Source organism: Haliotis cracherodii, unplaced genomic scaffold, assembly GCF_022045235.1.
Source record: "Haliotis cracherodii isolate W230 unplaced genomic scaffold, xgHalCrac1.p SCAF_14, whole genome shotgun sequence".
Classification (NCBI taxonomy): Eukaryota; Metazoa; Mollusca; class Gastropoda; order Lepetellida; family Haliotidae; genus Haliotis; species Haliotis cracherodii.
In genome coordinates this window covers 22831779-22859718 of record NW_027266269.1, presented here as the reverse complement: position 1 = coordinate 22859718, position 27940 = coordinate 22831779, and the positions used below count along the sequence as shown (strand labels likewise).

The following is a 27940-nucleotide window of genomic DNA, read 5'->3' as shown; positions in this document are numbered from 1 at the left end:
TTTTGACAAATTGTCCTCAATTTCTGAATATAGATACGTAACAGTATCTGTGTTCACCGCGTTTTGTAGCAAAAGCCCATGGATCAAGGAATGGCGCTTTTCCTAAAGTGTGTCATGTGGGATAGTGGTGAACAAAGTTGAAACATATGTTTTGACAAAATGGTGAGGTGAGGTGAAATGGGGTTCAAGGTAGCGTCCAAGATTATGGCACATATATAGCGACGTGCATGTACGTGTGTGTGTGGCTGCTTGTACTAGTCCGGACTGATGCCGATTTATAGTGCTAGCACACTGAGATACCATGCCGCAGTTTAACATGAATACCCCACTCAGACACAGTATACTGACTACGAGCCGACCAGTCCTTGTTTTAGCCCCTTAATGCAGAGCGCCAGACAGGGTAACAACAAGTACCATCTTTTAACGTCTTTTGGTATGACGCGGTCGGGGATCGAACCCCTGACTTTCCGCTCTCCGGGCGGACGCTCTACCACCAGAATACGGGGGCGGTTTTTGACAAAATAGTAATGGGTTCTTTTCTGAGACTGCAAAAAAGTCAAACAAATCCTTTGTGGTTTTGAGAATCCACATGGTATCAATTCCACGTGTGTCAAATACTGTATGTGAATATGAAGTAAATTCCTCCTTGATCGTATTAAGGATTATAATTAGTCTTTAAGACAGGGATTTAGTGGTACATTTTCTAGACCCAGCAACATGTCACTTTTTTACGAATTTTTATTGAGCTCTGGAGTCCAGTAGAAACGAGGAATGGATATGTCTTCAGGTTTTCGTGTCAATCAAAAGTTGATGGTGCTGATGAAGGGTTTGGGCAGATTTCTTCGTCAGTCAGTTGCAGCACACTGGCCTTATATGGCCGTGGTATTATTTGATGTGCCATTTATAGCAAGTTCTTTGATCAAACAATTAATGTAGTGATGCTTACATATAATGGTTACGGGGGCACAGGTGGCCCAGTCGTCTAAGGCGCCGCGAGTCGCTGTGCAGAGTTGCGTCCCTTGGGCACGCCAGAAACCTATGATTGTGGGTTCGAATCCCGGTTCGCCCCGATTATGTTTCTAGGTTTGTCAGCGCAATACCCGTGATCGTGGGTAAACGTCTGAGACCTGCATCACTTGGGGCTTTCCTCCCACATGAAGCTGATACGCCGTGACATAACTGGAATACTGTTAAAAGCGGCGTTAAAAACCAACTCACTCACTCACTATAAGGGTTATGCTATGTTAGGCCTTGTCCGTGGGAACACCTCACCACCCGAAAGACTTTCAACAGGTTCCTCTTCTCTTTTGGCCCATTTTATGGTTTATGCCTCGACAGCATCCATAATGATTTTAAAAATGTGATCCCAATTGGTAGGCGGTTGCTCGCGATATTTTATTCAGTATATAAATAACTGACAAAGGTTGTTATTGGCAACAAAAGAGAACACGGCGCATGCTCTAGAGTAATCGGGTCTTGATTCAAAGACCTGTGAAAAAAAATGATAAAATCTGAGGCAAATATCCGTCCAAACGTTCACGTCACAAAATGGGGATATCTATAGAAACAGGCAGGTGACAGTTCTCTCCTACACCTCGACGTCGTGGACAGCCGGAACCGACATTGACTACCGTCTGATGGTGTGTACAACACAATCTGGTATCTGGGATCTTCTACGGCATCAGCGATGCAATCGGCATTACCGACCCTCACACCATCATCCTCTTTGTTCTCAGAGGGGGAATTTGTGAACATGTATACAAACAATCGACATTGTTTACATACCGAAATCTGAACAATACCCTCGATATTAGGCGACAACCTTTTGTGACACTTATCTATCTCTCCGGAGATATCGAACCTCCTGGACCAACAGGAGGTACATGTAACTTGAAGTTTGCAATAATTGAACAGATAAAGGAATCGGAAGCTAGGGTAACTGAAATATTGAATCTGTTAAAGCTGAAATCCAGACAATCAAGAACAATGTTCATGAACTTCGAGACAATATAAACGACAACACAGAAGAACAGGCAATCTTAAGGCTTGATATTGATGTTGTTTCCGATAGAATAGATGCTATTGGTGGTTATGGCGATGTTGTTAAGAACGATATAGTAGAAGAAACAATTTTATTCTTTATTTTTTAGTGATGCAGGTCTCAAACGTTTACCACTTCGGTGAAACCCACGAGCACGGGTATGGCGCTGACAAACCTAGAAACATAATCGCGGCGAACCGGGATTCGAACCCACAATCATAGGTTTCTGGCGTGGCCAAGGGACGCAACTCTGCACAGGGAATCGCGGCGCCTTAGACGACTGGGCCACCCGTCGTGGTAAAACGTCTGAGACTGATCACTTCCAGCATTCCTCCCACATTAAGCTGACACGCCGCGATATAACTGGAATACTGTTAAAAGCGGCGTTAAACGCAACTCAATCACTCACTCACTAACACGTACTATAGGTCTATGGCCTCTTGGTATTATGAATAAACACATATGCTGAATAGAGAAGCCATCTGTGAGTATATGACCTACAGACTGATAACCTTGTTTGAGGGCAGGTGGGATTGAATACGCTCACCTTTACGCGAACACAAGGGTCCGCTTGCACAAAACGATCTTAGTGCTAACATGATCGTAAGTCCCATACTTTATTATAGGCTTACGTTGTTTGCTTATTGATGTTGTACTGATCTCATTAAAATCAGATCTTGGTTCTCGCTACCGCTAAACAAAGATCTGAGGACATCCCATTACGGGTCACGTCAGACAGCCCTTGCGCGAACTTTGACCGACCTATGGAATGACCAGAAGGCAGCTTTCTCGTGCTTTACGGCACTATTTTCAATTTGGCGACTACGCTTCGAAACATATTTTGACAAATTCTCGATTTCAAAGTTGAAACCTGAACGAAAGAACATTCTGGAATGGCTAATAGATGGTCTAGATTGTATGGATACAGTCGTTAAACCCGCAGCTATCGGTCGGAGTTGAAGTTTTCGAGGCTGCATGATCAGAAATCACATTCCGACTGTCACTTTCATAATCTGGTAAGCGAAGCACTGATTGGTGGGATGAAAGGTCGTTCTGACGTGACCCGTAATGGAATGTCCTCAGATCTTTGTTAAGCGGTAGCGAGAACTGAGGTCTGATTTTAATAAGATTGACGTTGTACTGAACACATAGTGAATGTAGGTATACAGCGACAGACATACATGTAGATTAAGAATATCCTATTTTATAGCTAAAATGGATAGAATTATCATTAACCCCCTGTATGCCAGAGGGACATATATGTCCTTCCTCTACAACCCTCACTTTGAAGTCGAATAAAATTCAAAATACATCACCCACACAAATACACTTCACAGTTTTGAATAAGGTGGGAAATTCCCTGTTCTGTGATATCATCCACTGGCATTTTAGACCAAGCAAAATTGCTGAAAATGACCTCTGAAAATAAGGTACATTGTAAGTGTCGCCATTTTTTACACATTACTAAATCACCACACACTGCGTTATTTACAGCATGTTTAGAAATCTAAATTTAGGATATTTACTCGTTGAAATGAATTTCAAAAATAGCATATTAGTGATCACGGGTATCTGTCTTTTAAGAAATCACCAATGATCATTCCAAAACGTCTCCGATAACCCGAGAATCGTTTCGAATGTTTTGGAAAATACGCAAACACGAACGCCGAAGTGAACTTTCCGCCATGTTGGATAGTGTTTACAAAATCACGTTTCAGGTACACCGGTTATGAGACGCCTGTAACATCGCGTATATTTCAAAATTATCTGCCATACACACATCCTTGAATTCCTCATACATTTTAGAATCATATGAACAATGGTCTTTGTCACCAATACAAAGTGGCTGGATGAAATCAAGCAAAATATATTAGGTGTGAAAACGAACGCTGTGCTCGAAAAACTGCCCTTGTTTGAAATGTAAACAAAGCAAAATACAGATTTTACACACTGTAGCATTTTCTCCTATTTTGAGCTATCCATTCGTCTATTCTTTCAAGACATTGGCTCAACATTTTCAGAATATACACGGGAAGAGAATAGTAGGAAAAATTATGGAATTTAAAATAGATACATTGCAATGATTTGATATTTTCAACAGAAATAGTCAAAGTTACCGTCATGTGTGACGCCATGACTGACGCAAAATCACGCACAACGACAACGGTATTTATCGGAATTTCTGCCTATTTCGGTTCTTTTCAATGAAAATTATAACAACAAATAACAGTACATAGATTGTCAGAATGTTTCTGATTACTTACATGTCACATTTATGTATATGCAATCCCTGAATCAACGAAAGTCCCCTCGTAAAATCCCGCGTACTGTTGACAGTGAACACGCCATTTTGTAAAGGTCGGTCACACGTAGTGATGTCATACGTCAACATTGTTGTACATATTTGGTAATTTCTTTGAGGTGAAGGTCCTTGAATGAGAGTATTGTATCATGCTGTTTACAGTTTCAGTTATGATGTAGATTTTGCATATGTTTTATACATTTTGTCACACAATTAATTTCCCTTTGGATATTTGTCAATGTTCAAAATGATATCATACGCAAATATAAGCCACAACATGTATGAACGAACCTTTGATAATCTCCTGTTTGTTTGAACATTGTTTACATAACAATTGATAGCTTTTTAGTGTCGAATACGATATTTCTTTCCTTTGGACAAGTGTTACAAGATGAAGCGTAAAGGTAACTGCAGCATGTACGTATTTCTTGGGATGTGTAATAGTCAATATCATAAGTTCATATAACCAATGTCTTTGAATAGCTGTTTCATTTTATTTTATAACTAAAACTGAATAGATCTATATTACTTCAACAAAATGGATAATATGTTTCGTAAAAAGATATGCACACATTTCTGAAAGAATTGTCTTGGTCTTGGAATTGTTTGTTTTTTGGTTTTGTTTTTTTTGTCGTTTGATACACAGAGCCGTGATATCTAACGATTCTCCAGGTGCGTGTTAGCCACAAACAATTTACGAATTATTCCTCTCGTTTTGCATTTATTTATATAATCAATGGGTTCATTCTTTTTTTAATATTGTGATCACAGGATATTAAACTGTTCACTTTATTTCTCCAGGAATTGTAAGATGTATAAAAATAAAAACCATGCCAAGTACCCTACCTAGTTGTTGGTTCAACCATATACAATTATCCTGACAATTCTATACCAATAGAGCTTTCTTCGCATCTTTTAGTGTGTAATTCTGAGACGAGATGTAGAGAAATGATAACAATATTTGTCCAATATTGAATATAATTTGGTTGTTTTGAAATATTCTTTTGGGTATTTCATTACGTAAATTGATGCCAAACAGGTGCGTGCCTTGTCCAATTAAGACACACGATAAACTAGCTAATTGTTTACATATTCAAGACATTATTTTATTGTTGAAAGCAGTCATTTTATGTTGTGCCGAAAAAGCGTCCAATTCCGTTTTACACATCGAGATTTTCCATATCATGAACGAAAATTAGGGGAGATATATATTAATCAAAAAACCAGAGACATCTTTCTCCGACGTTATGAAAGACATAAAACCAGCCATGACGTCAAATAGAACAGTGTTATTTTTTAGGGTATTTCATTACATTTGATGATAAGGCTAGTGCTCCATTAATAATGGTGCAACATTAGTCAAATTACACTTACACATTCAGGAGAATGTCGGAATCTAAGGACTAAGTTATAGGTTATATAGGGCCATCCATTTCTCTATTACCTCTTTTTTATGAAGCAAGATTTCATCATTTCTTATGGGGTTTTTTTACAACTAAACGTATACAGTTTCTTTATCGATATTTGTGTTGGAATAGTTTGGTTCCTCGTGAACAAAACACCATGAAAATATATTATCCTTACCCACAGCTAATTCTCACCAAGTGACCTGAGTTACAATAAACTAGTGCAAAGCTTAGCGGAGTTATGCCCCCTTTTCTTTGTACGTGTGTAACCTCTCTGTCGCCTTTTGACGTCATAGAGAAAAATCAGTTTTCGTCATTTACGGCAAGCTATTTTTGGCATTGCATGTTTGTCGTTATACATACGCATATAACTCCATTTGGTATATAGTTATGTCGTTCAGATATTAGGCAGTAATTTGTTCGCTCACAGATTCCGTAAAGCTTGTAAATAAAAAAAATCGTCGCACAGTACTTTTATGGGTGTACGATAAAAAGCGGAGAAATTTACTGTTTTTCAAGGCAGAAAAAATTCTCGGGCAACACTTAGAAGTGTATTTTTTTAAAACCGGTTTAATACTTGCAGTTAACTTTACACAATTAAATAGGGAATTTAATATTCTCCACCTCTGCGTAATTTTATAGCCAGAGGTAGATACAGTGCCGCGTGAGCGCAATTCTCGCACAACCTTCACTTTTCCGATCTTAGGAAAATGTGCGTCAGAAAAAAAACTCGGCATCCAGAGGGTTAAACCGCCCGCACGTTATCAGAAATGAGCGGGCAACTGTAACTTGATAATGCCCTCATATTGCTTGACGACGGGCCATTATCAAGCCCGTTGTTAGGTGACGTCATAGGGTAGAGAAAATGACGTCACGTATTATAGTGACGTCATCTGGTTTGTTCTTTGACGTTTCCATATTTGTAAAATGTGGTCAGTGACATTCGTGTTAATTTCAGTAAATGTTTCAAAACCGATGTTGTTGTTTCTTTTTACTTAATAACAAATTCCATCCATTTTAGCAATAATAACGGTAACGCTCTTTTTCAGGGCATTATCATTTGCAGAAGCCCTCGGTCTTTTCAACTGCCCTCCTTCGTCGGGCAGTTAATGGAAAACCTCGGGCTTCTGCAAATGATAATGCCCTGAAAAATAGCGTTACCCTTATAATACTGATCTGAAGGTATCGGCTTAGCGCAATACATGGAACAAAGAAGAGAGGGTTTAAATTTTAATTTGTTTGATGGTTGGTTGTTCACGCTGCACACAGCTATATGACGGCGATCCGGAAATTTTGCAGTGGCGGCGGACTTTGAAATGTTGGTCTGAAAATTATCAAATATGGCATTTACTGTATGTTGATATTCACATAATGGATCTCATAGCAGCCCGTCCTTGTGACAGGAAATAACTGATGGTTAAATCCACAATGATGATTTTTGTGGACATAAAATTTCCTAAATCCTTTATCATAGATGTCTTTCAAAATGTTCAGTTTATCGCGGCAGTCATTCTTAAGGTCAGTGGGTCCGTGGTACTCCACAAGAAACTGCCGGACTTTAGACAGTTCGCCTGATGAGATCATGTTGGCCAGAGCTGGCCATTCTGCCATTTCAACGTCCATCTTAAGAACATCAATGAATCTCTGGAAAACAAAAGGATCTTACTGTATCACAAATTATCCTTACACATTTACTAACATTTTTGTTTGAAATTATATGAAATAGTTTAATGTCGTGTTCACTTATAGCGACATGCATGTATCTGTATGTGTTGCTGACGTATGCTGTTTTATTGTGCTAACCCAATGAGATACCAGGTCACCGTTTTACGTGGATATCCCACTCAGACACATTATACTGACTCCGAGCCGATCAGCCATTGACTTAGCCCTTAATGCAAGCTCCTCACAGCGATAGTACGATCCCGGAGCTCTCTTTACTATCGCTGCCACCAGTCAAAACTCCCCACTGTGAATAGGTGGCCACAACCATGCTTGGAGTTGAACTCGCATCCGAATGACCGTTATGTTTACAAACAAGTGACGACTGTCGTGACGCCGAATACACTTATCGCTGCTAAATTACTTTCTTCGTTTGTCAATTTGAATTTCTGTTTCATTAAAACTATCGTGTTATTGATATAGTAAGAATGTAAGGGAGAAGTTGGTTGATTTTCCGTTAGTCTGCAATCTCGAACCAATCTGATTATCAAAACAACAAAGTGAATTCATCTGGAAAACATGGTCAGTCGTAAACCTTTTCAAATTGAAATATGATGGCATTCCCAGAGACATAAAAAAAAGTATAAACGTTACTACATATGGGGTTGGAGGGCAAATTTCAAGATTCTTGAAATGGCCGCGCCCACACTGGTGGCAGCGATGTTACCGAGAGTGTAACGAAGGTGTCACGCGCTGGGAAGGAGCTTGCCCTTAATGCCGAGCGCCATGAAGGGTAACAACACCATTCGTCACCACTCGCCCCTTTCCGTAACCTGCAAGAAGACTCGTCCCCCTATCGATGAATGTTATGTGCAAAAATTTGACAAACCAATCAGAATGCGCGTATGATTTCAAGTTCTTCGTCAAAGTATTCCTCAGAAATAGTTTTTGATTCTACATGTGTTTTGCATCTAAAAATATATCCAAGACACAGCTAGATATGTTCAATCATACTGTATAATTCAGCATGTCCCGATGTGCTTTAAATTGCATCTGAAATATACTGAACAGCATTGAAAACGCACCAGCAATAAATCTTGTAATATTACAAAAACAACTTGAGCAATGACCGATTTTAATTAGAACAGACATAGACGGATTATTAAGAAAGACGACAAAGGAAACAGGAATACCACACAGTAATTACATTTACGTCATCAGTGTAAGGAAGACACATAGGGTTAAAATGAAAAGTCAATATCTGGTATGTCCGCCATTGGCAGCAACACAGGCCATGCAACGTCTTCTCATCGATCGAATAAGTCTGCGAATAGTGTTCTGGGGCATTCCACCCTTGACGTAGTGTATCTTCAAGTTCTCTCAGGTTCTGTACTTGCGGACGACGTGCGAGGCGTTGACCCAGGTAATCCCATAGATGTTCAATTGGCGATAGATCGGGTGACAGGGCTGGCCATGGAAGTAGCGGCACATTATTGTTCGCTAGGTGCTGTGTTGAAACACATGCTGTGTGCGCTCTTGCATTATCTTGCTGGAAGGTGTGCATATCCTGGTGCTGATGAAAGAATAGGATGACGTGATTTGCCAATATGTTATTCCTGTAGTAAAGGGCATTAACTCTTCCACAACAAACATAGAGCTCTGTTCGATGGTTATGACTGATGCCGCCCCACGCCATGAAACTCCCTCCCCCCAATCGATCTGTCTGTACAACGCAGTCATTGTGGTAACGTTCTCCACGTCGACGCCACACTCGCAGTCGACCGTCAGCATTCCGTAAATGAAAACGGGACTCATCAGAGAACAGCACACCGTGCCACCGCCGCAATCTCCAGTGACGATGCCTTTCGGCCCAACGCAGACGTTCATTTGGATGTCGATCAGTGAGTATGGGTTCAACATATGGACGTCGAGCACGTAGCCCTGCTGAGCGGAGACGTCGACGTACGGTGTATGCGCTGATCAAATCCCGTCGGCCTTGTACGGTTGCTGCAGTCCTGGTAGCCGGAAGTGTACGATCACGAAGATGCCGACGAACAATATGGCGATCCTGACGTGGTGCAGTTACAAGACGTTGACCCGGACGTGGTCGATCTCTGGTGGTTCTTGTCTGCTGGTATCTGATCAGTAGCTTTAGGACTGTTGAATGATGGCATTGAAACCGTTGTGCAACGACTCTACTTGACGTACCAACTTGAAACATGCCCAAGGCACGTTCACGTTCCTCTGCTGTTAATCTTGGCATTTCTTGTGTCAGTACCCTTTACGTCTGCAGCAACAAGTGATGTGGCTTTTAAAAGTCTGTCTTTTTTTAGCCCTATTCTGCATGCTTCCCGTAAATAAAACACGTTTTCCATGATGTGCAGGCAATTTGTTGCGTTTTGGCGATGTCGCTCACAAAAAAAATTAGGAATGTGTTTTGAAGAGCTGTTCTTCTTCATTCTTCGTCCAGAACGTCGTATATTACTCATTCACTTATATATTTTCATATGACTTAAGCCCGGATAAAAATACATCAGTTTTCATGGTGGTGTGTTTTCAATGCTGTTCAGTATATATGCTATTCGTCTTGTCTCGGAATAACACGAGTTGGTCACGAATGGTAACAACATGTGCCATCTTTTAGCGTCATTTTGTATGACACGACTGGCGGAGAATTGCAAAGATGAGCGAAGAGTCTACAAAGAGTCCATTGTCTCTGGCCTATCTCTGCTCATCAGAAAGTACTTTGGGATAACACGTCCATGTAAATACGTGGTTAAATGGTGTTTACTTCAAGATAATTTCTATCCAACAATTAAAAACAAACAAACAAACAAAAACACCAACAACGGATCATGCTATGCATAAAATTTGGATGACACCTTCATCTTTCATTGGGGGTGGTGGGGTAGCCCAGTGGTTAAAGCGTTCGCTCGTCACGCCGAAGACCCGGGTTCGATTCCCGACATGGGTAAAATGTGTGAAGCCCATTTCTGGTGTCCCCCGCCGTGCGGCGTAAAACCATACTCACTCACTCACTCATCTTTCATTGGTGATCATTTAAGTTACAAAGAGAGAGAGAGAGAGAGAGAGAGAGAGAGAGAGAGAGAGAGAGAGAGAGAGAGAGAGAATAATGTTTATTATAGTGTCACATGTTATATACACTTCATACTAAAACACGTACACGAACAGTGAAATATAACATACGACCAGGTATGGTCTACGAGGCACTTAGACATAAAAGCAAATTATAACGTCATGATCTGGGTAAGGTAAAATAAGACATATACTAACACAATGTTTAAAATTAAGGTTGGGTTATGAACACGCACACACACACGCCAAATTACTTATAAAGTCATGCTCACTATCATACACAAACACGTAGGTACCCACACACCCACCCCACACCCTACCACGCACACACGCACACACGCACACACACAGAAACATACGCACTCACACACACATACCATACACACGCACACCCCCCCCCCCCCCCCCCCCCACACCACCCCCCCCCCCCCCCCCCCCCCCCCACGCACACACGTACACATACACCATACGTAGATTATACACACACACAAACACACACACACACACACACACACACACACACACACACACACCACAGGGGTGCATTTATCCTCAACGACACTCAACATAAGCATTACAAGTATAACATTGATCACAAAACGAAATACTACTATTCACAAGCATAATGACATACATGTAGAAAAGCGCACACAGTATCAAAGGAGTGACAAGTGTCTTTGGAACATATGATCAATTAGAGTATAACACCCGTACAAAAATCTGAGTAATGTTATAAATTTCTCGTCCTTACACGTCCTTATTTCGCCCGAACATTGACCAGAGTAGAGACATTAATAAAAGAAATGTTATTAGTAAGTTTGTGGAAGTTCCTAATCAATTATGTAAAATGTCAAAATATGTCTGTATGACTGACCCCCGTGTGGTTCAACATTTTCTTGAAACTGGTCAATGTATGAAGATCCCAGGAACCTCTCTTGGAGTCCTTTCCGTCAATACCTAAACTTAAAAACCGCACCCGTGGTGACCTCTGGTAACTTTTCTGTTTCATACTGAAATATGAATAGTGTGTCATCAGTATATTACAGGAGCAGACAGAGACGTGGACATCAGATTCAGTGGCAATATTGTCCATGGTGATCTATTCAAAAAGATGTTATCTCACATCAGGTATTTTATTCACAATACAATTGCCTACCGACCTCAATGGGTAAATTATGAGTTGTCGCACCAAACACCCGCCTCGAGGTATCGTTCGACAACGAATTTATCTTACCTCCATTGATGCATAAAGGTTCAAAATGTATGTCCGCAGTTTCACTGCCTTAGCAAAACACCTGTATTGAGTGAAAAAAAACATAACGAACCGAGTTACTTCCCTTTATCCAATGCATTCGGACAAACATCGGTTCTTGTCAGACAGTCTTCGTTAAGTTTTCTTACCCCTTGGGGATTCCGGTTAGAACTGGTCCTCAGAAGCATATGCTAGTCTGAAGAGCCGACTTAATGGACCGACTGGTCAGCTTCGGTCATTTGGTTGTATGCATGTCATTGTACCTCTACGGCGGGTGACGTTGCTCAATGTCAATCATTGGTTTCTCAAGGCTCAATTAATAAAAAAGCCACCGACATTGCTGGAATATTGCGGAGTGTGGTGTTAAACAACAAACAAACCAGTGCATAACATATAAGTAGGCTTGAACAAGCGCCTGTACAAACCTCGGATCAAAGGAAAAGACGTCACACTCATAGTTTTTGGCCGTTTCATCGTCAAAAGAAAAATCGTCGTTGATTCTGTAGTAAAACAACAACAATATTACTTCGCTGTGAAACGTTTTTAAAATATGCGTGTCTTATCGTGCAACCAGTATGGTACAATACAGCGTTGGTATACATGCACGGCTGTGCACAACAGTTTAAAGCATTAGCTATTCCGATACTATAGCTCAATCAAAATGAAGGATGCATGCGCCATTGGCCTTTCAAAATACGATAAACACAATAATTCAATTACATACAATTACGTGATCAACTGTTCGTTTAAGGACATATGCGCCCGAATGATTCCTTCATTCAGTGGAGAATTTAGACGCCTGGACGTTGATTGGCTGCTGGCCATGTTACCCTTGCGCGACCTCCTGTGGAAAGGTGTCGTATCGGAGTAACAGATCTGAATTTTCTGAGATTATCTTTAAAGGGTCCGCGTTCTGTAAATAAACATCTTTTGACATTTGAAAAGGACACGTTAGTGCCCATCTTCCCGTGGCAAGAGAGTTAACTGACTCTCAAAGTCCAGTTTCCACCCTTGCCGAACTAGGCTGGAATTCCTGGGCTCGATCGTAGCGCCACCAGTGACTATTACGAGTCATGTCCTTTCTATGCCTCTCCTATGGACCAATCAGATTCAACCTCTCGTATCACTTGCATTTGCTTCAAACAAAACGGTGGCGCCCACTCAAGACGATCTGATCGATAATCAAGATCTATATTGTGATAAAACGAGTCTTACATCGCAAAGCGCATCAAATCACGTGAGCACCTTGATTAAAAACATGAAAAGATTTAGAAAATATCTGTTGATAAGTTGGCGGTGTACATGCTTTGCAAATCCTGCAGTCGACCGAATTCTGCATGACACTTTACGAACCGGATTTCGATTTCGGTGCGCGATTTGGATTGGACTATGCATAAACTCGTTAGTCCAGCCATAATACGAGCCTAGTTCGGCAAGGGTGGAAACCGGACTTTTATAGTCAGTTAACTCACTTGCCTCGGGAAAATGGTTAGTGCCCTACATTGCGATTCAAAGTGTGTCGTTGGTTTCATGCATGGGCTATACCATTGTAATCAGTGTTTGTTTCTGTATCTAAGACAAATATTTATTCCAGTCAGTCGAATACTCACCCAAAGGAGTACACAATGCAAGGCTTTACTGGTCGGTATTCTGGGTCATCACATATCTCCCAGCCTCCGTCTCCGAGTTTGCCCATGCGCAGCTTCCGCTTGCACAACATATCAACGTTGTCAAGGTAACTGAATAACAAGTAGAGTTACACAAATAATGCTCGATGATTGACTGAATGCGACCAAATGGAACGGGTAGTCACGCCGGACCCGGACGACGTGGATCGCTGCTTCCAGTTTTGAGCCCTTGATTGTCTTGTCCAGATTATTTACAGGCCGACATTATATAACTGGAATAGTGCTGGGCAAAGAACTATTGTATTTATTAATACCTACAATATTTCGCCACCTACGCTTTTATTGAGCCTGATTAACACAAACTGCACCTATGAGCGATATAATCAGGATATTTGTTGAAGCCCTTATAAAATCATTGTACTTATTGGCATCAAATGGTTCCACGGTCGTCGCTTGTACCTCAAAGTAAGCTTCTGAAACTACACGGTAAGTTTCAATGTAATAATAAAAAACGCGATGATTTCCAGCAATGATTTATGTTAGACCACTGTTTGGAGATTGAAGGACACTCCTCTGTAAGTTATTGTGATGTTGCATTACAGTTGCCGCAACACTATGTCATACACACTGGCATGGTACTGTGGAGCTAAAGAGGATTATCAGTACGAATCTGGGATTCGAACCCAAGATCAACATATCCTTTCACGTCTAAGGGACCCAACTCTGCACAGCGAATTTTGGCTATAGTATTATTGGTACAGTAGTATACAGCCCTCACTGGTATTAACATCTACATATTTTGGTTGGTTGGTTGGTTGTTTAACGCCGCACTCAGCAATATTCCAGCTATATGACGGCGGTCTGTAAATAATCGAGTCTGGACCAGACAATCAAGTGATGAATATCATGAGCTTCGATCCGGGCAATTTGGATCGATGACATGCTTCAACCAAGTCAGCGAGCCTGACCACCCGATCCAGTTAGTCGCCTTTTACGACAAGCATAGTCGCCTTTTACGGCATTTTTTAACTCATGACAATATGTTCATTTCTGTTGATATATCCACCTAAAATACCTACCTGTGGTACGTTTTGGATGCTTCACTGACCGTCATTTTCTCTATTACACCTTTCTCCGGTAGAAGAACCTAAATCATGGAAATATGTGTAATGATGTATGATACCAAGTGATAATGTTTAAGAATGTCGTCGTATTCCGTGGATCGATGTTCATGATGTTAGTTCTGTGCTGTCAAGTCGAAATATTACTGAGTGTGGCGTTAAACAACCATCTTCCCGAGGCAAGTGAGTTAACTGACTATAAAAGTCCAGTTTCCCTTCTTGCCGAACTAGGCTCGTGTTATGGAGTTAGATTTTGGCTGGACTAACGAGTCTATGCATAGTCCAATCAAAATCACGCACCGAAATCGAAATCCGGTTTGTAATGTGTCATGCAGATTTCGGTCGACAGCAGGATTTGCAAAGCATGTGCAGCGCTAGCTCGTTGTCAGCAGATATTTTCTAAATCTTTTCATGTTTTTAATCAAGGTGCTCACGTGATTTGATGCACTTCGCGATGTAAGACCCGTTTTGTCACAATATAGATCTTGATTATCGATCAGATCGTCTCGAGTGGGCGCCACCGTTTTGTTTGAAGCAAATGCAAGTGATACGAGAGGTTGAATCTGATTGGTCCATAGGAGAGGCATAGAGGGAACTCGTAATAGCCACTGGTGGCGCTACGATCGGGCCCAGGAATTCCAGCCTAGTTCGGCAAGGGTGGAAACTGGACTTTTAAAGTCAGTTAACTCTCTTGCCTCGGGAAGATGTAAACAACTAACAAACACACAAACAAATCAAGAATATTTTCAACTGTCCATTTCATTGGTTTCCAATGATTTTGTTGTTGCTTTAAAAAAAATTTAATCGTGTATTCTGGGCTCCTAAGTATGTTGTCCCTGTCGATATATAATACAACCCTGTACGACTTGATAGACAAATCGATCACTCATCGATCATTGAATTTTTAATGAATCAACCTGATGTTTACATGAAGATGGCGTCATTAGAGAGAAGGGAGTCTAGTGAGCAAATGGTGTATGACAAAGAACCCCTATGTGCCGAGTTGCATCCCTTATCTGTGTCAGGATCCAGGTTTTTTTGGTTTGGTAACCTAGGTGTGCCCTGATTGTGATCCTTGGTATTTCTTCCTATGATGTCCCAGTGAGTGAGTGAGTGAGTGAGTGAGTGAGTTTGGTTTAACGCCGCTTTTTACGGTATTCCAGTTATATCGCGGCGTGTCAGCTTAATGTGGGAGGAAAGCCCGAAGTGATGCAGGTCTCAGACGTTTACCACTTTGGTGAAACACACGAGCACGGGTATGGTGCTGACAAACCTAGAAACATAATCGTGTCTAACCGGGATTCGAACCCACAACCATAGGTTTCTGGCTTGCCCAAGGGACGCAACTCTGCACAGCGAATCGCAGCGCCTTAGACGACTGGGCCACCCGTGCCACCGAATGATGTTCCAAGTTACCTTAAACCAGATTATATGACCTTCAAGTAAGTGGGCTATTTTGGTTTAACGCAGTTTTGAACTGTATTTCAGTTACGTCACGGGGCGTTCGCGTTGGTGAAACCCGCGAGCAAACAGGGATTCGAACCCAGGATCATAGTTTCCTGGGACGACTCACGGACGCAATTCCGCACAGCCCGAAGCGTTTACAACATGGAACTCATGAACATGGCCATAGTCCCGACAAACCAAAACATCACCAAGACTACACAGGATCAGAACCCCAGTTATAAACCTATTCATTGGGATCGCTATTAAAGTACTCACGGAAATGAAAAAAAACTGTTTTTTCGATCTCAGATTTTAAATAAATGCAGTTAATATACAAAATATATAAATATTCAAACAACTCAATTAGTACTAATTGGGCCTTGGCACAAATACAGCGTATCAAAGGTTTTTATGTCTTTTTACACGTAAAAGTGTGTAAAAATATGAACAAAACAGACTTTTGTGAGATTGAGCATAACCAGGTGTTAGTAGATCAAGGTGAATGCCCATGACCTATGACACAGGTGAAAACAGGTGCTTGAAACCCACGTGCATGTGATTTGTCAGTGGTTAGTAATTTGTGAGTGGCATTGTGGGATAGTGAATCATCGTCAAAATATCAAAAGTAACATATTCCCTTCTCAAAGGACAACTTACATGTCATTATTATTATATACATACACATAGCTGTTATTATTATTGTTGTTATGATAACCTTTTTCCAGTCTAATTTGCATAATGCCTATAGCCTGTTTCTGCCATGTCAATTTGGACTTAGTTTTATTTTTGAATGTTGAAAGTGCCTACAAATTACCTCCTGTAAAGTACATTTTGTATTGAGCACTGAGATAAATCTAGCAAATCCAGACAAGTACTTTTCCAGTTGTTTTGTTATTTCGTATTTACATCTACGTAATGCTTTGTGTCGATTATTTAATCCAGCAAAACAGCTTTTTTTTCATTTCCATGAGTACTTTAAGTAAGAGACTTCTTTCTATAGGCATTAGAACCTATTGTGAGGTTTTACTTTCCAGTCGGGTTAAATCTCATAAACAGGTACGTTGTAATGTCCCTGGGATTTTATAGAATATTCAAGTCATATTTGCTACAATATCCCAGGGATTTTATATAATGTCCTGGGTATTATATTAATGTAACTTCCGTTGAGATTGTAACATGTAATGAAATGTGAAATCAAGTGACAAATGTTTTCTTTATATTCCCGAGAATCGAACTCGCAACCTTCATATCAGTACCCCAGTGAGTGTACCGCGAGGCTACAGAGGTGTTGATAAGCCATATTGGTTTTTAGAATGTCCTTTTCAAGATCCGTACACCAGCAACAGATATTTTACGTGCGTTTCCTAAGGTTCATGGAAAGTATGCTCGAAACATAATAATGTTGATAAATGTTGTTTTAATTTTCTTTTTTCGCACCCTTGGTTTTTTCCCTTCCCCAGGGCATGCTCTGTCCACCAAAACCGAGGGAAAGTGTTTTCCTCAATACATCACAGGTTTTCGGCACCTCTAAGGGATGCAACTCTGCACAGCACATTTGAACTCCTCAGATTACAGGGCCACATGTGCCGCCTCATAAGAGATAATGAAAGGTGGTGCTATACCTGTCCCTGCTGGCGAAGATTCTTGAGTGGTCCATTCATGTTTCTTTCTGCATGCAACGTCCAATTTGATTTTCGGTGCTGAAGTAAAGACTTTACGATTACAGTGCTTCTGGTTGAATATGTTGAAGAGTCTGGACTTTTGTTAAAGATAGAATCTTCTAATTCTATGTCAGCTTTCAGACATTCATTATGTTCTCTATGAAACGAGAAATTACACATTTTATTTATGGCAATCACAGCACAATTCATCATGTCAATGAACACACAATGCCCGGGCGGGTATCCCAAATATAACATTTTTTCACATTTTCATGTCAAGTCAAAAAGTGTTTTGTGTTTAAAACCTGAGGCCATTTAATATTTTTCAACATTCTTTGAACAAATAATTGTTTTTCAAAGAGCGTACCATATTCTCTACACTGAGTTACGAGTATATAACAAGATTCATGAATAGAGTGGGAAGGTCACCTTGAGATGGTTAGTGGTACCATCATTCTGTACAGCGACTTGAGGCTGAAAAAAAAGTGATCCGAACTTGTAAATTCATGCTATTTTTAAAAAGAAAACCATCGCCATTAAATGTAATAATAGCTCAGTTCTAATGTCATACATTAAAATAGTAAAGCGCCTAATCTAAGCTGTACCTGATGTTTTTACCAAGATGTGGAGTATACACTATATCGCATGCAGGGGAACTTGTCATTAAATGTAATAAAGGCTCAGTTATAATGTCATACCTTAAAATAGTAAAGCGCCTAATCTAAGCTATAACTGATGTTTTTACCAAGATATGGAGTATACACTATATCGCATGCAGGGGAACTTGTCATTAAATGTAATAAAGGCTCAGTTATAATGTGAGGCCATTTAATATTTTTCAACATTCTTTGAACAAATAATTGTTTTTCAAAGAGCGTACCATATTCTCTACACTGAGTTACGAGTATATAACAAGATTCATGAATAGAGTGGGAAGGTCACCTTGAGATGGTTAGTGGTACTATCATTCTGTACAGCGACTTGAGGCTGAAAAAAAAGTGATTCGAACTTGTAAATTCATGCTATTTTTAAAAAGAAAACCATCGCCATTAAATGTAATAATAGCTCAGTTCTAATGTCATACATTAAAATAGTAAAGCGCCTAATCTAAGCTGTACCTGATGTTTTTACCAAGATGTGGAGTATACACTATATCGCATGCAGGGAAACTTGTCATTAAATGTAATAAAGGCTTAGTTATAATGTCATACATTAAAATAGTAAAGCGCCTAATCTAAGCTATAACTGATGTTTTTACCAAGATATGGAGTATACACTATATCGCATGCAGGGAAACTTGTCATTAAATGTAATAAAGGCTCAGTTATAATGTCATACCTTAAAATAGTAAAGCGCCTAATCTAAGCTATAACTGATGTTTTTACCAAGATATAGAGTATACACTATATCGCATGCAGGGGAACTTGTCATTAAATGTAATAAAGGCTCAGTTATAATGTCATACATTAAAATAGTAAAGCGCCTAATCTAAGCTGTACCTGATGTTTTTACCAAGATGTGGAGTATACACTATATCGCATGTAGGGGAACTTGTCATTAAATGTAATAACGGCTCAGTTATAATGTCATACATTAAAATAGTAAAGCGCCTAATCTAAGCTATAACTGATGTTTTTACCAAGATATGGAGTATACACTATATCGCATGCAGGGGAACTTGTCATTAAATGTAATAAAGGCTCAGTTATAATGTCATGCATTAAAATAGTAAAGCGCCTAATCTAAGCTGTACCTGATGTTTTCACCAAGATGTGGAGTATACACTATATCGCATGCAGATGAACTTGTCATTAAATGTAATAATATCTCAGTTCTAATGTCACGCATTAAAATATACTAGCCACATAAAGAAACTGTTCACGGAGAAAATATAGATATAAGGGCACACCGTCTATATATGAAATATAGGTTTGAACACAGCTATTATTGGAGACATTCAAACGCTCATGCACGTGCCATGCCATATGACGTCATTGATGGGGGCCTATGGACGTGCAATGTGTTACTGCACGTGCATCCTGTGCAGCTGTACACAGCATGTGCAACTCAAATTCGCTGTCACTTTGGAAAGCATGATCTGTGGTCATTCAAAAATTCAAAACTTCTCAGGCGCAGACACAAGCATATCACAAGCAAATCATGCCAAGATTGACAGCTGCACAGCGTCATGAAGCCATTGGATCGATCCGAGCGGGAATGAGGCAACAACAGGTGGCAACACATTTCCAATGCCTAATCCATTTTGATCTTCTGACGTCATCGTAGCAGATGTTGTTCAGGTCCCGTAGACATTTTCTTATGGTCCGATCATTCAGCTGCTACAGCGTCTGCATCATTTTGTTCTTGCTGTGTTGTATTTCAATCCAGAATATATTTTCTCCGTGCAGTTTCTTTATGTGGCTAGTATATATCGCATACAAGGGAATTTGTCATTAAATGGTCTGGTACAATTCTAAGGATCATCTTAAATATGTTGTCAAGCTCAACTCAGGCTACATAAACGTAGTTGACATAAACAAAAATTGAAATACCTGTGATAGTGAAAACGTTGTGTTCTCTTTACAGACCCCTGAGGAAATATTTAATGAAACGAATTCTGCGGTAAAATAACTAGAATTCTGCGGTAAAATAACTAGAATTCTGCGGTAAAATAACTACAATTCTGCGGTACAATTACCAGAATTCTGCCGCTAAACTTTCAGCGATAAAAAACATAACCATATTCCCCTAAAAAACATAATGTTGCCAACGTAGTTTTTGTATATGTTTGTTTTAATTTCACGTCAGGTTTGTACATATATTTCTTATGAATAACTCATTGTTAGTTTCAGTCAGCTTTAACAATGTGTATCTGACCTGTTTTACCTACAAACTGCCGCATGGCCAGAAGATTCATATGCTGATTGGCTAAGCTAACGCCTATTGAGTGAGTGAGTGAGTTGGGTTTACGCCCATTTGAACAGTATTCCAGTTATATAACGGCGTGTCAGCTTGATGTGGGAGGAAAGCCCGAAGTAATGAAATATGTGTGAAAGTGATTTACTTATAGAATGTTTTAAAAAGCTTTGTAATGTACAGATTCAGGTGTGATACATGTGAATCATTGTAAATAAAATGTGTGTATTATCTTGTTCAATATATCAAATAGTGTTAAATAGTGTTTTAGTCTATGTATTATTTATTCAGATCAATGACTATGGTGTTGCCATAAGCGTGACTATGGGGATCCACACCCTTCTATCACCTACAGGGTGTGCATGTCATTGTTTAAATTTGTCTAAGACTATGCTATGTATCTGGCATAGATGATAATGTTTTACCTATCATTTATGATATAATTATATGTTTCAGGGTGTCTGATATCTTAGATCTTTGATCTTACACAAAAGGCATCTCAATACAGACCTCAACCCCGTAACACGTGTTTGTTGAAAAGACATACACGAAACTGCTACATTAATACAAATTCAATTGTTTTCTTTAAAATAGTCAAGTTCTTGCATTTATGGTTAGATGTAAGCATAGTTTGTGTAGTCATAATTGTTTTTGCTGTTGTCGTTGTTTTACGGGGGAACGGGTTGCCCAATCGCCTAAGGCACCGCGATTCGCTGTGCAGAGTTGCGTCCCTTGGGCAGAAACCTATGATTGTGGGTTGGAATCCCGGTTCGCCCCGATTATGTTTCTAGGTTTGTCAGCACCATACCCGTGCTCTTGGGTTTCACCGAAGTGGTAAACGTCTGAGACCTGCATCACTTCGGGCTTTCCTCCCACATTAAGCTGACACGCCGTGATATAACTGTAATACTGTTAAAAGCGGCGTTAAACCCAACTCACTCACTCACTCGTTGTTTTACATTGCACGATGAACCGAACAAAAATAACAGTCAACCCTCGTAAATAAATTCAGTGTAATATTTACTTGAAAAGAGGAACATCAGAAACAAATATCACAATGTGCTAAAAATCCCAATTGGCGGTTGAATACATATAAGTGACAACGTTAACACCATTTTCAACACTGTCAATAAAGTGTCAAACATACCTTAGGAGACACCCCTAATTAAACTCAACCAATCAGAAGCGCGGAAAACAACTGGTCGGGTAGGTAAACAGACAATGAACTTACTGACGTGAGATTGAGATTGACGTTGTGGATATCCCAAAAGATTTTGAAAAACAGTGTTTGAGCAAATTATTTCTGTACGTCTAGACTGCTTTGAAGTAATTCCTGTGTCCAACGAGACAGAATACACACATGTGCATGACGGCACGGAATGAATTGTGACCGCCATTGTGGCACATCAATCAGTGGTTACATATATCCGCCATGCGGTGTATCAATTACCAGTAACAAATATGTCTCCACGTTGCGCTTCATTTAGTCCTTCTTGATAGCATAGACCATGCAAGGTTATTGTGTCGTTGGGAAAATGACTATAGTTGGAGCAGCTGTCCTGGAGTGGTGTTCATTGAACCTGACATACAGTACACAGTCAGTCCAGATAAACAAGTCTCACATGTGGTGTGCCTCAAGGATCTGTGCTGGGACCGATCTTGTTCACCTTAGACATTTACTCGGGCATTTGATGTCAGCAGAGCATGTGGCTCATCACTTTTATGGAGAGGATTCACAATTGGTTGATAGTTTCAGTCCCTTTCTCGACACCGCCACCGTGGTCTAGTGGTAGAGCGTCCGCCCGGAGTGCGGAAGGTCCGGGGTTCGATCCCCGGGCGCGTCATACTTGTTGTTCCCCTGTCTGGCGCTCGGCATTAAAGGGCTAAAACAAGAACTGGTCGGCTCGGAGTCAGTATACTGTGTCTGAGTGGGGTATTCATGTTAATCTGCGGCATGGTATCTCAGTGTGCTAGCACTATAAATCGGCATCAGTCCGGACTAGTACAAGCAGCCACACACACGCACACACACGCACACACACGTGCAATAATAAGTGCAATAATCTTGGACGCGACGTTAAACCCCCTTTTCACCTCAGCTCATCCCTTCTCGACAATCAGATTTCATTTTTGAAGAATATGGAAATCTGTCTAAAAAATGTCAAATCCTGGATGACTTCCCACATGCTTAAGCTGAATGATGATAAAACAGAAGCAATTCTAATCGCTCCGCCCTCGAGCCAATATAAATCTCAGCAAACCCACCTAACAATTGGACAATCCTTGATTCCTTTTTCCTCACTTGTCAAAACCTTGGTGTTTGTATTGAATCCTCCCCAACTATGGAAACACACGTAACTTTTCTCTGTAAGCCATGTCATTCTCATTTGAGAATTTTTGGATCAATCCGTCAGCTTCTCACTGCTGATGCTGCATCCTCCCTTGCAGGGTCATTCATCCTGACTCGTTTGCAATAGCCTACTTGTGGGAATATCGGGGGATCAGCTGAACCGACTGCAGAAGATACAGAATAGAGCTGCCCGAAAAGAAACAAGCGCAAAGCTTCGGTCACATATCTCCCCCATCTTGAAGTCATTACATTGGCTGTGAATCTGCGAGAGGATTGATTTTTAAAATCCTCTCTTAACTACCAGTCTCTTTATAACACTGGCCCTGCCTATCTTCAAGAAATGTTTCTCCAATACAAATCTACCAGAAATCTCCGATCACATGATCAACCTCCTGTCTGTACCAAACTACAGACTAAAGTCCCTCGGTGCTCGATCCTTCTCTTATGATGGTGCCCTTCTATGGAACTCCATTCCTTTCAGCCTCAAAAGTGCAACTAATATCCCTGTGTTTTAGTCTGGACTTAAAACATACCTTTTTGAAGGGTACAACTGAATGTGTATTTGCCCGATTCCGTTAGTCACCTCTTACAACAAGCATTGTTGCCTTTTACGGCAAGCATACACGATATTGATGCAGAGGTGATGTGGCAGTGTTCACACTGTGTTTTGGGGTTTTTGTGTGAAAAGTAACAGTTCTGACACCAGGTGTGTTATATTTCATTTTGTTTTGGCCTATTGCACTATAACTTCAAAATATATGTAAACATAATATGTTTATTACTTGCCCGTGAAGAGATCACCCGTTTAATAAACATACAGCTGTATTACACATTGTGTAATAACAAAACGCGTGCTTATGTACTCTCGGAACACGTTTTACGAACAAATATTGAAAGCTCTCGACATCCCTTGGCTTATTCACCGACATTGCGGGTGGAGACGATAGATCACTGAGAGGAGCTTATGCACACTCGATGACCCCAGCAACATTGTTGCTAGGCTGACGTCACATGGCATTGTTTTGCCGATGGATCTTGCAACAAAATTCCACAAATTACGTCATCGGGTACTGTGACGTGATTATATTTTTTTAATTTGACGTTTACACGATATACGGCTTTTCCATTGGACGAGAGGTCGGTCACATGACCGCGAAATTGACGTTCATAAGTGTATGAACGACACAATTTGACGTTCATACGTTTTTCACGAGACCTTGTTCTTGAAATGACGTAAACACTGACGGACTACTTCCACATTCCTGGGGAAACCCCTAGGAATTCCCTAGCACGAAAACATACATAAGCATTATTTCTGATCATTTAGAACCTTTAATCCAGTATACATTAAGAAACGTAAGAGAACTTGGCTGCATGATTGTTCACGAATTTCCTCGCTAAGGCCCATCCAAAAGAACAAACAAAAAAATGCACATCCAAACTATCGTCAGTATCGACTCGATCTGTGTCTAGGCTGACAGTGACCGTCTCCAGTAATCTACGAATTTACCCCGGTGTCTGTTGGACGCATCTTTAATCACCTTTCAATAATCGGTCAGTTGATCAATGATGACTAACACATGTAACCACCACAGGTTCATTAACAACTTCGGAAATCCTCCCGTCACGTTTTTTTGTGTCGGCCATTTTGACGTCTTGTACTTGATGTAAATGTATTACGACGCGCTGTCATTGTGACTGACTTACTGGGGTAGTTCTTTACAGATCTCTCTCATCTAATGGGGATATTAATTGAACACATGTGTTGCGTAAGATGTTTCTGAAGAGCAAGTTGTGCATCCATACGCTCATGTCACCTCTCCTTTGGGGGAACTATTTTATTCCACGATATAGCTGGTTGTTGTTTGTCTGTCAGTGTAAACATGGAGTCACACGTACTAAATAAAATTGTGTTTAGATCTTGGCCTACATCCTTGGAGGTAAGAAATTGTGATAAAAAAGTATAAGAATTGACTTTCACAAGCTCCGACGTTCATACAGTTTGGCCCTCACTCTATGAAGGTTCATACTCCAATGAACTCACACAAAGTGAAGGTCAATTCTTAAGTAAACTTTGAGGTGCAGGGCCCCGTTCCACAAGGCGATCGTAGTGTAGCGCAACGGTCTAAGTTAAAGTATACTGAACCAAATTAAAAACTTTACAATCCTAAAATTTTAACATTTTGACCAGTTATCATTGTGGGCCCTTATTGTGTATTTAAACAGTAATGGCCACGTAGTGTCTTCAGATAACACCCGTTTTTGTGCAGGTGAATCGATCAAAATCATGTGCACAGTTCTATAGTGACAAAAGTGTTTTCAGCCATACTTGTTAGCAGTCATTAACAAAAAAAGAAAAACACAAGAAAACAAAAGTCTTTACGGCCATTTGTCATGGCACGCCTTCAAAATGAGCAACGTGAACGTGCTATCGGCATGTTGCAGACGGGAACGTCCGTAGCTGAAGTCGCAAGGACGATGGGTTGTAGTCGACGGACTGTTTATGATTTATAGACGCCTCTACAGCAAACGGGTACCACCGCTGATCGCCCTCAGCCAGGTCGACCACGTGTGACGTCACATGCAGGGGATCGTCAGATTGTCTTACGTCACCTCTGTAACCGATTTTTGACCGCTATAGCAACCAGAAATGAACTGTTTAGGGGTAGACTGAGTGCGCAAACTGTTCGAAACCGTCTGAGAACTGCCCACCTTCAAGCACGACGGCCATACTGCGGGCCGATTCTGACTCAATTACACAGACGTCAACGTCAATTGTGGGCACAGGGACACTTACGATGGACTCAGAGGAATTGGAATCAAGTCGTCTTCAGTGATGAATCCCTATTTAATCTTCGATTTGCTGATGGTAGGGCGAGGGTGTGGAGGCGCCGTCATGAACGTTACGCCCAGTGTTGTGTACAGGAAGTTGACAAATTTCGAGGCGGAAGTGTCATGGTGTGGGGTGCTTTCTGTGGCAATGCACGTTCCAGGCTTCTTGTCATCCGTGGCAACCTCAACGCTGCTGGTTATCGCGACCAGGTACTGGCACCAGAACTTCTGCCTTTTATGGCAGCACATGGACCCGGTTTGATCTTCCAACACGACAATGCCAGACCCCACACAGCAATTTTGACAAGGAATTTCCTTCAGAATGAGGGAGTCAACGTCATGGACTGGCCGTCAAGGTCTCCCGACCTCAAATCCCATTGAACACGTCTGGGATGCTCTTGGCAGAAGTATGCGCACTCTCCAGAACCAACCACAGAATTTGCAAGATCTTGACACCATTTTGCAGCAACAATGGTGTCGTCTTCCCAATCATATGTTTACAAGCATCATAAGGTCCATGCGGAGGCGTTGTGTGGCAGTTGTCAACGCACATGGTGGCCATACACGCTACTGAACTTGTGTGCCATCATATTCTCGTGCTTGGGACTTATGATTTAAACTGTTGATGTTATTACCGAATACCGTAGGTGCTTGGAACAAATTATGGTTACCACCGTTAATTAAAATCCTTCTTTGGACATTAATGATTAACCCTTACCTTCTCTGATACATTTGTCCGTTGTATATCATATATGGGATTACATTTAAAAATGTGAAGTTTTCAATTTGACTCAGTATATGTGAGCTGCGATAACCTTCGCACTGAGATAGTTTTGTGGAACGGACGCCTGAATTCTTAAGATAGATCCTTGGATGGTATTTTCAATTTTTGACGTGTTTGAAGCATTATTATGTTGAAGGGGCGGTCGGGTTGCCTAGTGGTTAAAGCGTACGCTCGTCACGCAGAAGACCCGGGTTCGATTCCCGACATGGGTACAATGTGTGAAGCCCATTTCTGGTGTCCCCCGCCGTGATATTGCTGGAATATTGCTAAAAGCGGCGTAAAACCATACTCACTCACTATTATGTTGAAAACAATTGGATTATGCCGTGGGTCGTGTAGGTGTCAGCCTATTCACACTCAACAGTATAATTCTAAAAACGTTATAAATGGCAAGTAATAAATAAAATACTAAACTCGCTCACGTGTAAAACAGATTTCGCTCGTGGGATACCACAACTATTCACTCGTCTCATAAAATTGGTATTACACGCGAGCTCGTTTAGTATTCTATATGTATACGTTTTCGTTTTCATTTTATAAGAAGTCCAAGTCAATGTAAACTTTCTTTTGATCAGTAGTGTAATATGGACACAGCGTGGACGCTGGAACTCTTGTGTTTATAGAGGACGCACATGTTAAATAAGATAACAAGGAAGTTACAGAATCGTCATTATGGCGAGTTGTAATCATGAACTTTTTATCCTTGTTTTGGATGAAGCAGCGCACTGCTGATTTGTTGAAATGAATAAACATACACACACACACACACCCATACGGGGTGTTCTCACTTTGCCAGCAGCTATTGTTCTAGTTTAAAAATCAGTAGCCCGTGATAATCCCTACAACAATGGGGATTAACTTACAACGTCCCTACAGTGTTGATAGCTTTTGTTATAATGATAAAACCCAACCTTTCTTAGCCCTCTGTTCTGTTGCTCAATGACACAAAGTTAGCCTGTCTGAAAAGGCAGCTACAAAGCTACATAAAAAGACGACCCAAAAAATGTCGTGTCACCGAAACTTGCAAAGAAAATATTCATGAATAGTATTTACGATTCAGATATCACCTTACCTGCAGAGTTTAACCTACATAAAGACTCCAATAACTATAGCCTCCAGTGAAGGCAGTGAGTGAGTGAGTTTGGTTTAACGCCGCTTTTAACAGTATTCCAGTTATATCACGGCGTGTCAGCTTAATATGGGAGGAAAACCCGAAGTGATGCAGGTCTAGGACGTTTACCACCTCGGTGAAACCCACGAGCACAGGTATGGTGCTGACAAACCTAGAAACATAATTGCGGCGAACCGGGATTCCAACCCACAATCATACGTTTCTAGCGTGCCCAAGGGACGCAACTCTGCACAGCGAATCGCGGCGCCTTAGACGACTGGGCTAACGGTGCCCCCGTGATGGCAGTGAAACTGCGGTTGCGTCGTACGCGT

At 40.8% G+C, this 27940-nt stretch overlaps 1 protein-coding gene across 2 annotated transcripts in view; it reads right to left on the bottom strand.

The window, feature by feature from the left end:
- Positions 1-6907: 6907 nt before the first annotated feature.
- The window catches only part of LOC139461106 (probable methyltransferase-like protein 24), a 39717-nt gene continuing 18684 nt past the window's right edge, over positions 6908-27940 (bottom strand). The window contains exons 4-11 of one of the 2 annotated variants that reach the window (XM_071242637.1): positions 18558-18602; positions 18045-18089; positions 17577-17654; positions 14467-14534; positions 13370-13498; positions 12185-12259; positions 11382-11517; positions 6908-7393 (exon numbers count right to left, since the gene is read on the bottom strand). In XM_071242637.1, coding sequence (XP_071098738.1) covers positions 7097-7393; positions 11382-11517; positions 12185-12259; positions 13370-13498; positions 14467-14534; positions 17577-17654; positions 18045-18089; positions 18558-18602 — 873 coding nt within the window. In that variant the 3' untranslated portion in view covers positions 6908-7096. The remainder of the gene's footprint in view (positions 7394-11381; positions 11518-12184; positions 12260-13369; positions 13499-14466; positions 14535-17576; positions 17655-18044; positions 18090-18557; positions 18603-27940) is intronic. The other variant, XM_071242636.1, reaches the window with a different exon arrangement.